Source organism: Dysidea avara, chromosome 7 (assembly GCF_963678975.1).
Source record: "Dysidea avara chromosome 7, odDysAvar1.4, whole genome shotgun sequence".
NCBI lineage: Eukaryota > Metazoa > Porifera > Demospongiae > Dictyoceratida > Dysideidae > Dysidea > Dysidea avara.
In genome coordinates, this window is record NC_089278.1 from 29020632 (window position 1) to 29037313 (window position 16682).

The following is a 16682-nucleotide window of genomic DNA, read 5'->3' on the forward strand; positions in this document are numbered from 1 at the left end:
GCCTACCTTTTGGGCACAATGTACCATCATAGAAAAAGTTATTTTATAGCAAAAACTCACCAGCCTTGACTGTTTTGTGGGTGAAAGTTTCTTGAATATGGAGATATTTGTGGCCTTTCAGAGCATCTAGGGTACAAGAAACAATTTCATGCCATTTTAGATATGTTGTTTCAAAGGCAATGCTGGATCACAAGTCCTCTCAAAGGAGTGGGTGTTGCAATGGTGAACTCTAGGCCAAAGTACTTGCTTCTGGGAGTTCTAGATGGACCACAATGGCATTAAATTATGTTTACGTATTAAAAATTTTGTCAAGTCAATGACATGGTCTCAAATCATTCCAGTGTCTTCTCAAGGTCCGTAGAGCAACGTGTGTGCTATGCAGACCTGGTAAGAACTTTTAGCAAGAAGTAGCCATCTTGTGCTGATGTTGCTTTAAAACCTGTTTATATGTACCCAAAAGGTATTATATGTTTTCCACAATCAGATCAGGTCACGTACATTTTAGAGGTCCTAGACAGACTATGAATTAAGGCCTTAAGGCATTACAATTCTGGGAAAATATATAAAACCGACGGGGACCCCCAACAGAGTGGGTGAACGGAGTGGGGTCCAATCAAATTCCCCATGCAGTCACCCTCCTGTGGGCTGCCCTGGATATATAATTATAGTAACAAGTGGCTTTTTAAGGCACTTTATTTTTACAACATGGACAATACTGTACTAGGGCATGGTAAAATTATCCAACACAGAACACACTAATTGCATAAAAGTGAGTTTAAGACCAAATAGTGAGTAGACCAAGGGTGAGAGACAATCGTATAGTTCACCTCAAATTCACTGAAACCTAACATAGATAAACATCCTTAGTTTTAGCCAGCAAACTCAAATTACAGGGTACCCTGTAGTAGGGATTGGAATAGGGTTCACTTTACGATGAAACACAAACCGTGTTTAGAACCACAGAAATCCTGACCATTTAAGAGGTTTTGTATATAGAAACTTCACGGCAAATGCTTTTGTTAAAAGCTTCAGATAAAAACCGTACACAGATTCCTAAGTATCCTTTTAAGAGTTTTCATATACAGAGAAAATATATACTTTTGGTACAAGAACTGCAAGTTCTAATAGCAATTAACAAGTAGGCCTCAGTCAAATATGCTCAAAAAATTGCCCAAAATGCTTTTGGGAATTTCCCAAAAAGTTTCCCTATTATGCTTGTAATTTACCCTATTATGCTCTCATTATGCTTATGTATACAAAGTATGTCACTATATATTAACTCATGTACAAACACACCATATCAAGTGTTACTATTGTATTGCAACATTACAGAAGTTTATTATAGTCTTGCAAACCAGATTGCTGTTGAGAGAAAAAAGAGTTATTTAAGAGAGAAAATAGCTGCTCTGCAGAAGCAGAGGATGGTTGAACTAGCAAAACCTTTTTTGCTGCTGCAGACCAGCATGGTAAGCCTTGTTCATTAAGCTTCCACCATTCCAAGCAGGAAATATCCTCTGAGACATCAGTAGCCTTAGCAAGGTATAATGGTAACTCATTTTTCAGACCATCAAGAACGCTTGAAGAATCAAGAAATGGAAAATAGTTGAAGTGTATTAACTACATCTACTTCTGGTTTGATGGTATGTAATTTTTGCAGAGAAAATGACCTGGCTGCTTTGAAAGCAGCTATGGAGTTTTTAAGATTAGTTGCAAGCTGCTTGTGAAAGTATTCTATTTCAGGCTGTACACACTTCCTGGCATACTCAAACAGATTGTGTGACCTCTGAAATGTCGGCACTAAAGATGATAATCTCCTGATTACACCACACACATTTGGTGTATCAGACACAGAAATAGCAGCCTTTATAGTTTCCACAATGTCATAGCCACTCACAATAAGCAGACCATCACCTCTAGGGAGTATGTGGCAGTGACAAATGGCTTTCCCCAGTCTACTATTGCAGCCAATTCAATTTCAAGAAAAGCTTTCTTCTGTGTATCTGTAAAAACGGCTAATAGTTTGATCGTATGTGAGGAGACCCTAAATTTTTATTTTTCAAGAATTTCTCTACATCTCCAAATTGAACCAGTAGTTGTTCCATCACTTCCCACCTGCTCCACCAACGTGTAGCACTGTAACTAGCCATTGATCTATCAGTCTGTTCTTTCCAAATCATTTTTGTCTTAGGGCTATGAGAAAATAGACTGATCCAACTACTGATAAATTTGGTGTGACGAAATGTTCACCAACGTGATCAATGATATGGGAAAAACACCCTATGTCAATTAGCTGAGGGTAAACAATTTTCAATGTTTAACAGCTGTATTGTTAACTGTAGATCGATCTCTCATGCATGCAATTAACTGATTAGTAGCAATACCGTAGTTGACAGAGAGGACAGAGATAAGTTCCCGAGCTAGCTCTTCTCCACATAGGCTTTTTGCAAGCATCTGCAAACGAATCAAATTTTGCTGTATTTTCCAATCATTTGTTATGTACCGTATAACAATGGCAAGAGCTTCTCTGAGCCGACTGGTGCCATCAAATATTACAGACACATTCTTACCATTGATTTTCTGTTGTAATAGTGTTTGTTCCTGCTGCTGGATAAATGGAACCAGATCAAACAAATTCCTTTTGTCAGTAAGTCGATATGCATTATGTTCTAGTATGTCTTTAAAACAGTCAATCTTATTCAAGGGTACTCCAGCTTTTAGAAAAGCGTGGACAACTTTAACACGGAAAACCTGCTGTGCCTCTGGTAAAGTTTCACCCACTAAATGGGTTTCTTCATTGTGCTTCTGCAATGCTTTTCCAATATCTTTTTCACTTTTATCTTTTGTGGCAAGTTTTACCTTTCTCTCTTTGTGCTTAGAACACTTTACATGATTGTTGATACTGCTGCGTTTTAGGCTCAATTCTTCTCAGCACCCATTGCAAAATAGTTTTCCAGCTGATACTGTAAATGGCTCACTGCTATATTCTTGTACACGTCGCTGAGCAGTTACCTTATTAGGATCAGACACGAATTCTTCTACGTTTCCCTATTGGAGGATTACTAGCAACTTTTCGCTTTCTGGAAAGACTTGACTCAATTTTTGAGGTGCTTTCAACACTTGTAATAGATTTCTTACAGGCCTTTGGTTACCTGTTGATGACGAAGCTGATATATCATTAGAAGAACTGGACGGCAAACTTGTAGAAGAAGCACAACTGCGCACTTCTATATCACTCAAGGCTCAATGCCACCATCGTCGTCATATTTACTAGTACTACTGTCAAGCTCCCTATTATCAGTAGCTGGTATTATTTCTATATCACTATTACTCTCGTTTAGATTATTAGCAACTCTCGTTTAGATTATTAGCAATAGCTTCTGCTGTCACATGACGCACCATCTTGAGAAACAATTTACTAAAAATTACGACTTAACCCAGGATACTATTGCAAAATGCAGGCATAGCAGATAAGCCTATAATGCTTTAAATTATGCTGGCATATTTAATGGAGGCCTATTAACAAGCCAGCAGCAGCATCACTACATACACACACTTGGTGTTCCACATGATTAGTCTCTCATGACACACATAGCTAAGGAGTACCATAGAGTCTGGTTGTTAAAAGCAATGGCGGATCCAGGATGGGGCATTTGGGGCAAATGCCCCCCTCTCCACCTTGTGGAGGAGCCAGCCATGCTTCTGATTAAAATAGCTAGTAAATTTTGTCAGGCCAACCGAGATCAGTTTAAAACTCATGAAAATATGCACATTTTACTAGCATTTATTACAAATTCACCTGAAACCAAAGCAAACTGAAGTCAAACTAACTGTAAAATAGTTACTCAGCACCTTCGTGCGTACTAAGCGCCTCTAAAAATAATTATCATGTTGCTGTTATTTAAGACATTCAGAGCCTTTTAAACAGTTTAAGACTTCACAACCATCTGAAAAGGCCAAAATGGCAAAAATTAACAGTGAGACACCACTAAGAGGTGATTATTTGCTGCTTCAAAAAAGCAGCACTGAACTATAGAGAATATGGCTCTCCCCATACATGCAACCACCTACAACTTACCCTGTTTGTGCCCCTCCCCTAGCCAGCTCCTGGATCCGCCCCTGAAAAGCACGTATATATTAAGCGCATATTATTATCTGTTAACTTTCTCATGGTTGATAAGCGCATGTGGATGAACACGAAGCTCCGGCAACATGTGACGAAGCTATACAAGAGAAGAAAAGCTAGAGGTTTGCTAATAGTGTAAAGCGCAAAATTTCACAAAGTACAAAGCCAAAATACGTGTGTTTGCTATACTTATTTGGTGATTATTAGTTTCTCATCCACCGCCCGCATCCTTCTTAAGCTACCGCATGGTAAGCTATTATTTACTCTGCGCATGCTCAGAAGAACATGTGATATCAAACTGCTATAATTTTTGTTAATGAACGCTACAATGCGCTATATATCACCAGGAGAACTGTTGTTTCCTTGGCAAATTGCTGCAGTGCCAGTTGCAATCGTGCTCTATCGACTTCATCAAAGCAGGCTTTCAGTTGACTGTCGAAAAATAGTTGGCGATCACGAAAATTAGAATCAGCTGGTGAAGGAATTGTTTGTAGTAAGAAAGAAAGACAATTTGGACAAGGTCTGTACATCAGTGTGTTAATATTATAAAAATTAATAATGGCATAATGGTAATACCCTCCCGCCCGCATCATAATAATTAGAAAAGCTGGATGAGAAACTAATAATCACCGAATAGGGGCCTTATCAAGTGAAGCAGTCTTCTGCAGTATGCTCCCACACGAAGGTTTCAGTGCACAAGAACTGGACTCAAAATATTAGTACATGTAATGACTGCAATTCACACTACCCCAAGAGAGTGAATCACGATGAGGTTTATCTATTAGGTGCATGCGCTTAACAATATACTACAATGTTAATCACAATATTTTTTGCGAACTTATATTTGGTGTATGTGCCTAACTACCGGACTTTGTGGTATAAGTCAAAGCATGAGAAGAGAGTCATGTGAACATGCACTGTATATAAATTGTTGGAATTTCAAAAGGTGCCAAAATATTTCATACAGTAATGATAACACTTACACTTTTTGTCGATAGTAATAAAATGCTATTAATGTGATGACTCCTGCAATTACTCCAATAATTCCTAATATGGCTACTAAGATGTATATTGAACGAAGAAGGGTATTACCTCCTGAATATAAATTATCCCCAGCACACACTGGTAAACATGTTGAGCCACAAAAATGATCAAAACCATTTGGACAAGGAAGTGATGGAGCTTTTGAGGAGGTAAGATTCATATCCTCACTATACGTGTAACTTGTACAATCTGGGACAGATCTATTGTAGAAATTCTCCACTATTCTCCACTCAGAAGCACATTTGTTATCTCGAACTTCTTCACACTCTTCAGTCAGGTCTACTGAAGAACTGTTCCCATTACATAATAAAAGTGTTGCATTGCAGAAAAATGATAGTGCATCCTTAGTACATGGTGAGCCAGTTCCTAAGTCAAATATTGACCATAGACCCACTATAAAATCTAGTTCACATTCTGGAAAATCAGTATTAGTTATGCTTATCGTCAACATTTTGTCACATTTCTCTAACAGTGAACTAATATTTAGTGCTGAAGGACTGACCTATAGAAAGGTATCAGTATAACACACACAATGAAATACAATCTATAACAATGACAGAGTACAAACTGAATGACTGTTCTTGTTGGATAGAGATCATGTGAGCCTAGATTGTTGTTACTACCTAGTGAGAACAGAATGAGAAACACTTCTCAGTCACCATTATGAATGGTTTCCATTACAACTGTGATAGCTAGTCAGCACAAGGAAGCCATAATGTGCTACCTGAGAATCAACACCTACAGGTGAGTGGAGAAAGAAATGGGACGCAAAGGAGGACAAAGGTCAGTCCATGATATATCCATTGTATAGCTGCTGTGATAGGCGAAAAGAGACATCTCAAACCTAAGCAATGGTGAACAGTGAAGAAATCAAGCCTGAAGGCATTAGTCGGTCAGTCAGTCAGTAAAAAATTTAGTTGGAAGTAAATTTAGTTGGAAGTGTTTGGGGTCACTCTTTTGGGCTTGATTATGCCTAACCAATACTGCCAAACTGTCATGAAGGAAAATTAAAGCTGAATTTTGGGTGATATTTTGGGCAGGAAAGCCTGAACCATTGTGACTTGTACAATACAGTACTACAGTGCTATTGTACTGTGTCTGGATTTTATGTATAGAACCAGGAATTTATTTGAGACCGGATTTTAATATGTCATACAGTAACATAGTGTAACTACCCTAGAGTCTGGTTGTTAAGTGCATGTATATAATTAAGTGCAAAATTATCATTTATTAAGTGCATACTCGTTTCTTGTACTTAGTTGTGGTTGATAAGCACACATAATAGAACATGAAGCTCCAGCATGAGATGAGAGAATAAAATTAATGTCAATACTGTGAGACATGAAATTTCACATGGTACATGGCCAATAGCAATAGGAATGTCTCTCTCTAGCATACTTCCCAAGCAAAGCAGTATGGAGATCATGGTCCACACACTCCAAATATTTGGTACACATAGCAAAGGTAAATCTGGGATGGGGGTTGTGATGTTTCCAGAAACTGGTCAAGCATATTCAGGCAATTAAAATTGAGTTTTGCAAAGGTATCAAAAGCTCAATTTGAAATACTCAAAAATAGACTCTAATAGAATGGCCACATTTTGTACCTTCTAAAAGTAACTTCAGTTACTCAGAAAATTCTATCTCAGAGCATTTAAGACCTGAAATTTTCCTGAAACATGCCCCCAGACTCCCCAGTATGGCATTTAGGTTTGTTGTATGCAGCTATTATTAATACTCCAAACTTAACATAACTTCACCTCTTAGCTCTTTGACTGAGCAAACAGAAACAGCAAGCCTATATCAATCAATTCCTAACATCTGTTTAAATAGTCAGCTTTAAGGATTTTTTTGGCAAAAATTGTTATCAAATTTGATCTCAGAATCTATAATTTTCAAAAATTTCAAGGGTGAGCATTCCCCCAGACCCTCTAGATTTAAGTGTGTATGCAATGGAAAATATCACCAAAATTCCTGGAGCTACCCTTACATAGTGACTACCACCCCCAGGGAGTGGGTCCATGATGAAGATTTTTTGTTAGCTATATAGGTGTATGCATGCGTTCAACAAAATGTATGTGTCAACAAAATGTATGTATTTAAATGAAGTTTCATTAAGCAGATGTGCCTAATAGCCAGACCCTATGGTATTAATTATGAAGTAATTTAGCACTAACAGAGCAATCTTCATAATCATATCCACCAGAATCAGAGCCTTGGCCAGGTGTATCAGTGTAATATAAAATAACTGGAATTTGATATAACATAATCACAAAGCAAATTATAACTAAAAGGCTCATCACCAAACGGAACCTCAACACTTTTATAACTTGCACTTCAGTTAAACCATTGGTTGATTCACCACTTTCGCTTGTAAAGCGATGTGTAGTGTGGCTGACTGTAGTATCTTTAGTTTCCTTATGCTCCATATCATGATTCACTGAGTTAGAGTCCACTGGAATATCCATATCTTCTTTACATTGTTCATTGCCATTATGCGGTGAAGGTGAAAGAGTGTCATCCCTGGTGTCATCAGTATCAGTAGAAAACTCTGTGGTTATTATCCCACTATCAGTAGCGGACATCTCAGTGGGTAGTGCGTATCTCTGAAGTGCACCAGAAAAACAAAACTTATAACTTCATAACATTATGCATGTGAGATAATTACTAGTACCCACAGAACTGCATATTTATTACTATATAGACTTCTGCAAATCTTTAATACTAAATGTTGGATTTGAGTATAGTATTTTCTTTTCTGGGGCATTCATGCATGCACCTTTCAACACATCTGTCTTTCATGCATGCTTAGTTTCATTTTTTATTGACAGGTCTGGCTTTAAGAAGCATGAAAAAAATGTTCTGCACATGTACTTAGCCATTATAGGACAGTCATTAGAGCAGTAGAAATGATTTTATTCCTGTACTTCCTTATACAATAATCAGTTTCACTTTCTTCTATTTCAACTTCACTTTCACTTTTCAGTCTACAGCTCATTTATTTGGCCACAGTGATTATAGCTGCATTGTCATAAACTCTCAATTATTGGCAGCACTCAATTATTGGTAAAATATTTTCAATTATCGGCATGAGATTACTAGATATCCCATTGAATGTGTTGATAATTTATGGAATCTATTAAAAGGGCGTAGATGTGATATTGAGGTGAAACTGCCCAATGAAGCTTCAAAGTTGTTTAATGCTTTGTATTTGTTGACTTAGGCTTTGTAGTGGTGTAGGGAAGACTGGTGAACCTTGTTGAGATATGAAAACATGAAGGAGGGGAAGGAAGATCATAATCATGCTTAGCTCCTCTCAAGTTTTATTGTCATTTAGTGGCTACTAAGAAGCGAAAGCGGTGGGTAAACTTGTCACTGATACCACTAAGATGGGGCAAAAGATTTGGAGAGTGGATAAATAGTATAATCAGGTTCCTATACAGATGCTGAAAGATAGAATCAGAAGCAGGGTTGTTCACAGTACTACTCCTACACTCTAGCCCTCTTTATCATGTGCTGAATAGACTAAGCTTTCAAAGATATTAGTTAACATTGCAGAAAGCAGGTTAAAACAAAATGTTCATGACATGCAAAGACAACCACCAAGTAGAAAAGTATAATATATGTATATATGTGTGTACACAGAGACTGCTTTTCTGAGCTAATCGGTTATGGATGAGCTTAGAAGGGATTTGATTTGTCCTTACTAAGTATTGTAGTCTCTATAATACATGCTAGTGTGTATTACAGACTCCATTATTGTGTTGATGAGAGTGACGTTAACGCTATTGTACATTTTCATTATTTATATATGACCGTTGCATTGTTTAAAAATTCATATCTTTACTGCTAAATGTTTTTTGAGTGATTAATGGGTGTGATTAGTACAATGTACATGTATGGGATTTTTTGGGGAATTTTGAGGCTTGCAAGGGTAGTAAACAGGTGCTTGGTTGCAAAAGTGCCGATAATTGAAGCATTAGTGGTAATGGAGTGCTGATAATAAGGTACGACAATTGAGAATCAACTGTCACTGCTTATGCACCTGTAGCTAGGTGTCACATTAATGCATGAGCTTGAAATTAGGGTATATTGTATAGAGGTGCTCCAGATGTTTCTAGTGACACACAACTTTTACGATCTACGATGCGATTTTCCTACCCAAAGTTACATTACTTGGTAATTTACATGCTGATAATTGATGCTTTACGCTATACAGGCAATCATACAGTTAGCATTGCTGTACATACACATACACATTGTGGCTTTAACACTGAATGGGATTACTAGGCAGACTATGTTACAATTAAAGGAGATTCTTGCCCATTGTGATACAGTTATGTTACAAAACATATAGTTAGTACTTTGAATAAAAGTTCAGAGGTGAACATGACATGGTGAGCAGTTGGCAATATGGGGTGAATAAATGTTGTTTGATTTGGCACTTGCTATTTGGTTACTGTTTAGATAAGGATTTCATGGAATGTGTGAAATTACACCATATATGGTAAGCATAACCACAAAAAACGTGGTATATCACTTGTATACCATAGTTTAATGTGGTATATCAGTTATATACCACAGCGTGGCGCCTTTGATCTCCACCACTGGTGTAGTATATCTATTATATGTAGTACATCAGACCTCATTGCATAATTGGTAACTATACAGAAGCTTAACAATTTTTTTTGATTGAAAATTACACCAAGTAAACTATATCATTACAAAGCTTTGTAGCTAATTATGAAACTATATGGCCAGCTAGAAATACAACACTAGGATTGTAGTAGTATATAGTTGCTTTATAGTTGCATATACACACACTGTGTAGTTTAACCTGTCCTAATGAAACAACATAATTATGAGAGTTACAAAAAGTTTATACTTGGTACATAACTCATAATAATATCATACTTAGAAGGTTTTATATGTAGCTATGGCTTAAGGGTACATGGCAGATAAACTTGGTAGGATGAAACTTATTTTTATACATTGGATACATGAGAAAAATAATTTGCTTAGCTAAAAAGATATTTATCAGATAGAAAGACTTGGCAATAAGACACTTATATTTCAAATAATTTACCATACCAAAATTTTCTCATGCCAAACTTCCTGGTATATGAGTTATATGTATGTATGGATAGATCATGATTTGCATGGCTGCAACACAATTAACACCGACACGGTATTATGCATGTTTGTTGCTTTATCTGTACAGTTTCGTTGGTAAGGGGAATTACATTGTAGTAAAATGAACAATATTATTACATGGCAATTAACTGGCACCCTGCAGCAGCCGTTTGTTTTGCTGTGTTACTAGCTACTGATGACCAGTGATGCTCAGTATAGCTAGTCAGCTATAGTGATTTTACTACATACATGCATAATTAGCTACCAGATACTGTAAATATATTAATGATCTTGTAGGCCCTTATATAGCCAGTTATACGTATTTTTCCTTATTAAAACCTTTCATCTCACCGTCATGGCCAGGAACACGGAAATGTTTGGCAACCAGTATCATACTCGAGTACCAATAAAAACATATTGACATAGCTTACTCTTCAGGGCTCAGCGAATCTTTGCTTTCCGGAATCCTTGGCTTGCTAGCTTCCCAACGTCACAGCTTGCGGACTGCCGGGTCTGACTCAGTGTGAGCCAAAGTGATCGAGCAGTACTTGAAAGACTTGCTGTTCACAACCGAGGGACTCAATATGCCTTGGTCTATACGTACGATTGTACCGGCGATGAAGGCTCAAACCCGAGCTCAAACCAGTCTTTGGTTCCACGCCCACAATAGAATTTGATTTTTGAGCTACGTAATTCAAGGGAGTGCCGGTCTGTTTTACCAATCTCGTTATGTACAGACTTGCTCAACCACAAAATTACGTAATACAGGAAACTGAGTTGTCACGTGATCACCGCACAAGCCGTTTTGTGGTCAACAAGTTTTCTGCGTAACAATGACGATTGAGTGACCTTTATTTAAAGATTTTTTTACAGTGGAGTGGATACGTATAACAGGTGACCTCAAGCTACCCTATGTCTTGGCTTCTGCTTCATGGAAGGTATTATAAAACTCAAGTTGCGTAAATATATTGGTAGATGTATTTATCTCACTCTTAAAGCCAGCAGTATTCCAGTCAAATACATAGACACAGAGATGCCAAGGTTCAGAATTACTTAGGAGTGAGATTGCCTAAACCAGGCAAGAACTCCAAATTTTCTAAAAGTGATTCACACTTACGCATGCACTTTCAAAGGCTGAGAGCAAAAAAAAAAAAAAAAAAGTCTTCAAAAATTATAGCTAGTTTTTGCAATAATTTTCCATTACCTACAAGTGTATAAGCTCTTCAGGTATTTTCTTATAACCAAGAAGGCTGGTCAGATAGCTGTAAAGGTCCTCGAGGTAGCTAGCTAGCTAGCCAATGTGCGATGCGTGAGATTAATGGCTTCATGCGTGTGAGCGTGAGATTCGACACAAATGAGTGAGACTCACGCACAATGCGTGAGACTTGGCATATCTGTAGACACTACATTATAATTAAGAGAACCACCATGAGAATCTTAAAAACCCAAGGGTTTTTAAAGCCACAAAGATCAGATTGGCAGTCTCTAACTGACTCAGAAAATGTGACCGGATTTACGAAAAGGGGCCTTCCACACACATCCAATTCTATGAACTCAGAAGACCATAACTCAGTATTCAAGAAACATATTAACCTGCAAATTGCTCCATCCACTAAGCTATGTTGGTTCTCAATACTGACCAAACTTCAAATCAATAGCCATTTCCAATCTGAAGTTATGAGTTGTCAAAGTTGATAAATTGGATGTGTGTGGAAGACCCCTTTTCGCAAATCCGGTCACAAATGGTGGTGGCATATTTATGCTATATAGATTGATTGTGGGTTGAGTATACAGTGCACATCTTGCACAAAATGTATATCCACAATCACTTTCCACATCAAGACACACGGTAGTGTGTCGTGCGGCCAAAGAAGCTGGCGCGTAACACCCGTGAGTATATTGTCAATAATATTGACAGGAAGAAAGAAAACGCAATTTTCGCACCTTCGTAGCTCTGTGCTTCCTTGATGAAACAAGACGATTTTTGCAGTGGACATGCCCTACAACTTCAGCACTCCACATTCCAAATTTGAGCGAAATCGCTTAACACGTTACCGAGATATGCGACTTCAAAAATTGGCTTAGTTTCTTCATTTTTTTCTTCTTATTTTTCTTCCTCTTGTCGCACACTTACAAAAACTGCTATAAAACGCGAACGCCATATGCGATTGCCTCGAAATTTGGCACACAGAAGGGGGGTATAAAGGCGCATCTCGGTACCAACTTTGGCTGGAATACGATAGACAGGCAAAGAGTTATGAGCGATTATTCACGAAAAATAACACCGATATGTTGTCACGCCTACAGGGTAAACCCCGTATGGGAAGAAGCTGAAAATCGGTGGGTGAATAGGTTAACTATTGATCCTCAAACCTTTTGTAGTTTGAAAGAAATCGAATTAAAAACCAGGAAGATACAACGAAAAAAATAACAGTGTGTAACAATTATGCAATCGAGATTAGCTAATAAAAAACGACTGCTTGCCACGCCTACCAGATAAACCGCTTGGGATAATGCTTTGAAAATCGTTGTACAGATGGAGTAATCATCTTAGAAAAGTTCATCAATGGTGTAGAAGAATCAGACTTAAAGCCACGGAGTTATAACACGAAATCCAACTTGGTGCAGAAAGTGCGAGATCGAGATACTCTAATAGAGCAGTCATCCTAATAGAGCAGTCACCCTGAAGAGAATTCAAGAGATCAGCTAGAAACAAGAAACCTGTATAGAGATCAGCTACACACAAGTCACCCTGTAGAGAGATCAGCTAGAAGAAGTTACCTTGTAGGGAGCTCATGCAACTATGGAAAGAGATAGTTCATCTAGAAGAAATCACCTTGTAGAGTTCAGCTACAAAGAAACCACCATGTAGAGAGTTCAGCTACAAACAAATCGCCCTGTGGAGAGATCAATAGAAGAAGTTACCTTGCAGAGAGTTCAGCTACAAAGAAACCATCATGTAGAGAGTTCAGCTACAAACAAATCTCCCTGTAGAGAGATTAGCTAGAAGAAGTTACCTTGTAGAGAGCTCAGCTACAAAAGAAACCATCATGTAGAGAGTTCAGCTACAAACAAAACTCCCTGTAGAGAGATTAGTTAGAAGAAGTTACCTTGTAAAGAGTTCAGCTACAAAGAAACCATCATGTAGAGATTTCAGCTACAAACAAATCTCCCTGTAGAGAGATCAGCTAGAAGAAGTTACCTTGTAGAGAGTTCAGCTTCAAACAAATCACCCTGTAGAAAGATCAGCTAGAAGAGGTCACCTTGCAGAGAGTTCAGTTACAAAGAAACTACCATGTAGAGAGCTCAGCTACAAGCTAGTGACCTTGTAGAGACATCAGCTAGAAGAAGTTACCTTGTAGAGAGTTCAGCTACAAAGAAACCATTCTTTAAAGAGCTCAGTTGCAAACAAATCACCTGTACAAAATTCAGCTACAAACAAATCACTCTGTAGAAAGATCAGCTAGAAAAAGTTACCTTGTAGAGAGTTCAGTTACAAAGAAACCACCATGTAGAGAATTCAGCTACAAACTAGTGACCCTGTAAAGACATCAGCTAGAAGAAGTTACCTTGTAGAGAGTTCAGCTACAAAGAAACCATTATTTAAAGAGTTCAGCTGCAAACAAATCACCTATACAGAATTCAGCTACAAACAAATCACCATGTAGAGAGATCAGCTAGAAGAAGTTATCTTGTAGATAGTTCAGCTACAAACAAATCACCCTGTAGAGAGATCAGCTAGAAGAAGTTAACTTGTAGAGAGTTCAGCTACAAAGAAACCATCATTTAGAGAGTTCAGCTTCAAACAAATCACCTGTAGAGAGTTCAGCTACAAACAAATTTCCCTGTAGAGAGATCAGCTAGAAGAAGTTACCTTGTAGAGAGTTCAGCTACAAACAAATCACCCTGTAGAAAGATCAGCTAGAAGAAGTCACCTTGTAGAAAGTTCAGTTACAAAGAAACCACCATGTAGAGAGTTCAGCTACAAACTAGTGACCTTGTAGAGACATCAGCTAGAAAAGTTACCTTGTAGAGAGTTCAGCTACAAAGAAACCATTCTGTAAAGAGCTCAGCTGCAAACAAATCGCCTGTACAGAATTCAGCTACAAACAAATCACCCTGTAGAGAGATCAGCTAGAAGAAGTTACCTGGTAGATCGTTCAGCTACAAATAATTCACCCTGTAGAGAGAGCATCTATAAGAAGTCACCTTGTAGAGTGTTCAGTTACAAAGAAACCACCATGGAGATTTCTGTAATCAATATAATTATGTATTATATATATAATTTGTACATTTACTGATAAAATATTTAAAGTACATCTACTTCATCTTTTCTTCTTCCTGTGGTAAAAAAAAAGATAGGTTGAAAAAGTCCCAAAACCGGCCATAGGCCGGCTTTGGGGTATACAAATACAAAAAGATATGAAATCTAATCCAAAACAGCCAAGCTGTAAAAAAAGTGTGCGCTCCTAAAAAAGACTATAGTGAAAAAAGATGTGAAATCCAAGGTGGCGGCCAAGAAATGGCTGTGATGGTAGGTTAATGGTAAAAATTTTAATAATGACAATTCAGGTGAATTTTGTGCCAAGACCAAGCGGCACAAAAATTCACCTGAATTGTCGTTATTAAAATTTTTACCATTAACCTACCATCACAGCCATTTCTTGGCCACCACCTTGGATTTCACATCTTTTTTCACCATAGTCTTTTTTAGGAGCACACAATTTTTTTACAGCTTGGCTGTTTTGGATTAGATAATAAATAGCTACAAGAGACTATAATGCTACAACTACATAACTAACTACTACTGCATAAAGGAGAAAACAGTAACTAAAGTAAGGGTAAAGGAGATTGTCATCATCATCACTGTCCTGAAGAACCCAGTACCTTAGCATAGTTTTGCCACACCGCAACTGAGTAAGTTCTTTCTTGCCAGCTAACCACAGGTGGTGCAGTCAAGTGATTGTGAGATCCACAGCACATCAATGATCAATAGTGACATGTGCTGGGTCCTCAACTGGAGATATATATATGTATATAATTTTATATTATATGCAACTATATATCTGCTAGCTATATAGGAGATTTCTAACCATTTTAGAGAGCCCCTCAAGAGATTTCTAACCATTTTAGAGAACCTCTCTTAGTGGTTTTAAAGACCTCATTATCTTCCAAAGATCAAAGGATTTTATATATACCATTTCTAAATGAAACAGTAGACTGCAATGGTGAATGGTGCCTATTAGTGGTGTAATGGAATGGCAAGTCAGATATTTTCACCTAGTGGCACCTCTTTACAAACAAAGACCATCTCTTTATAAAGATCATTTAAATTTTATGTCTAAACGAGAATGCAAGAAGGATTTCTAAATTGGATTGCTGATTTCCTGACTGACCACACTATGTATGTTGTTTGTGGTGGTAATTTCTAAGAACATTGTACTTGTCACCCTTTACAGGCTTATGCCTTTTGTGTGACCCCTGTCATTGACAAAAATCGATAATAAATAAATAAATACTCAGGGGCAGATCGAGGGGGGCCAGTGCCCCCCTTCAGAATTTTTTTATAGTGTTGCTCATTGAACATAGCTAGGCAACTTAGACATAATTCAAACATTTTTATGTAGTTTACGACTATGTGTAATATAATAAATGTGTCTGTAGCAAATTGTTACCCATATTGACATAGTACAAGGGGAACTAGGTGGGATAGAGCACTCTCACGTTTAGAGACTGAAATACTCTAATAGAACAGCCATTTACTCTAATAAAACAGTCAAGAATAACATTATTATAAACACTGTGCGTCGACTAAAACACTTGTTCTAAATTGAGTTAATGACTCTATCCACACCCTAGTGACTATAGAAATTCTCTGGAGATGCAGCTGCATGTCAAATGCCAGGATTATCTATATATGCTTAAAATTTTGTGATGCTTGTACAGGGGACCCTTATGCTAATTCTAAAAATTTCAACTTAATTTCAGCCAAAATTAGCACCAAAATCATTCTCAAAAAGTCATTTTTTCAAAATTTCTTTATAGATTTTATAGCTACTACAACTCAATATCATTCATGTCTCCAGCATTGAATTTTTATAAGCATTTACAATCTTAGTCAAAATTATCTCACAATGTTAAGTTTTCAAAATGTCATTAGGGAGCAGTTTAAACTAGCTAATTTCGTATGGTTTTTAACTCAGTATCTTCCAGTGTTTGAAAGTATCAACAAATATCAGTCAAAATTGTCACCAAATTCAATCTCAGAATGTTAAATTTTCAAAATTTCCTTAGGCCTTTACATCAATTCTGCTTTTTAACTCAATAACTTCCAGTATTTGAACTATCAATAAATTTCAGTCAAAATTGTCACCAAATTCAAT

At 37.3% G+C, this 16682-nt stretch overlaps 1 protein-coding gene across 2 annotated transcripts in view; it reads right to left on the reverse strand.

Annotated features, from left to right (window-relative positions):
• LOC136260602 (uncharacterized) overlaps nucleotides 1–11004 on the reverse strand; it is a 24284-nt gene extending 13280 nt beyond the window's left edge. The window contains exons 1-4 of one of the 2 annotated variants that reach the window (XM_066054399.1): nucleotides 10731–11004; nucleotides 7344–7772; nucleotides 5216–5669; nucleotides 5107–5170 (exon numbers count right to left, since the gene is read on the reverse strand). In XM_066054399.1, the coding sequence (XP_065910471.1) occupies nucleotides 5107–5170; nucleotides 5216–5669; nucleotides 7344–7751 (926 nt within the window). In that variant the 5' untranslated portion in view covers nucleotides 7752–7772; nucleotides 10731–11004. Of the gene's footprint in view, nucleotides 1–5106; nucleotides 5670–7343; nucleotides 7773–10730 lie in introns of both variants that reach the window. The other variant, XM_066054398.1, reaches the window with a different exon arrangement.
• Between the last annotated feature and the right edge of the window lie 5678 nt (nucleotides 11005–16682).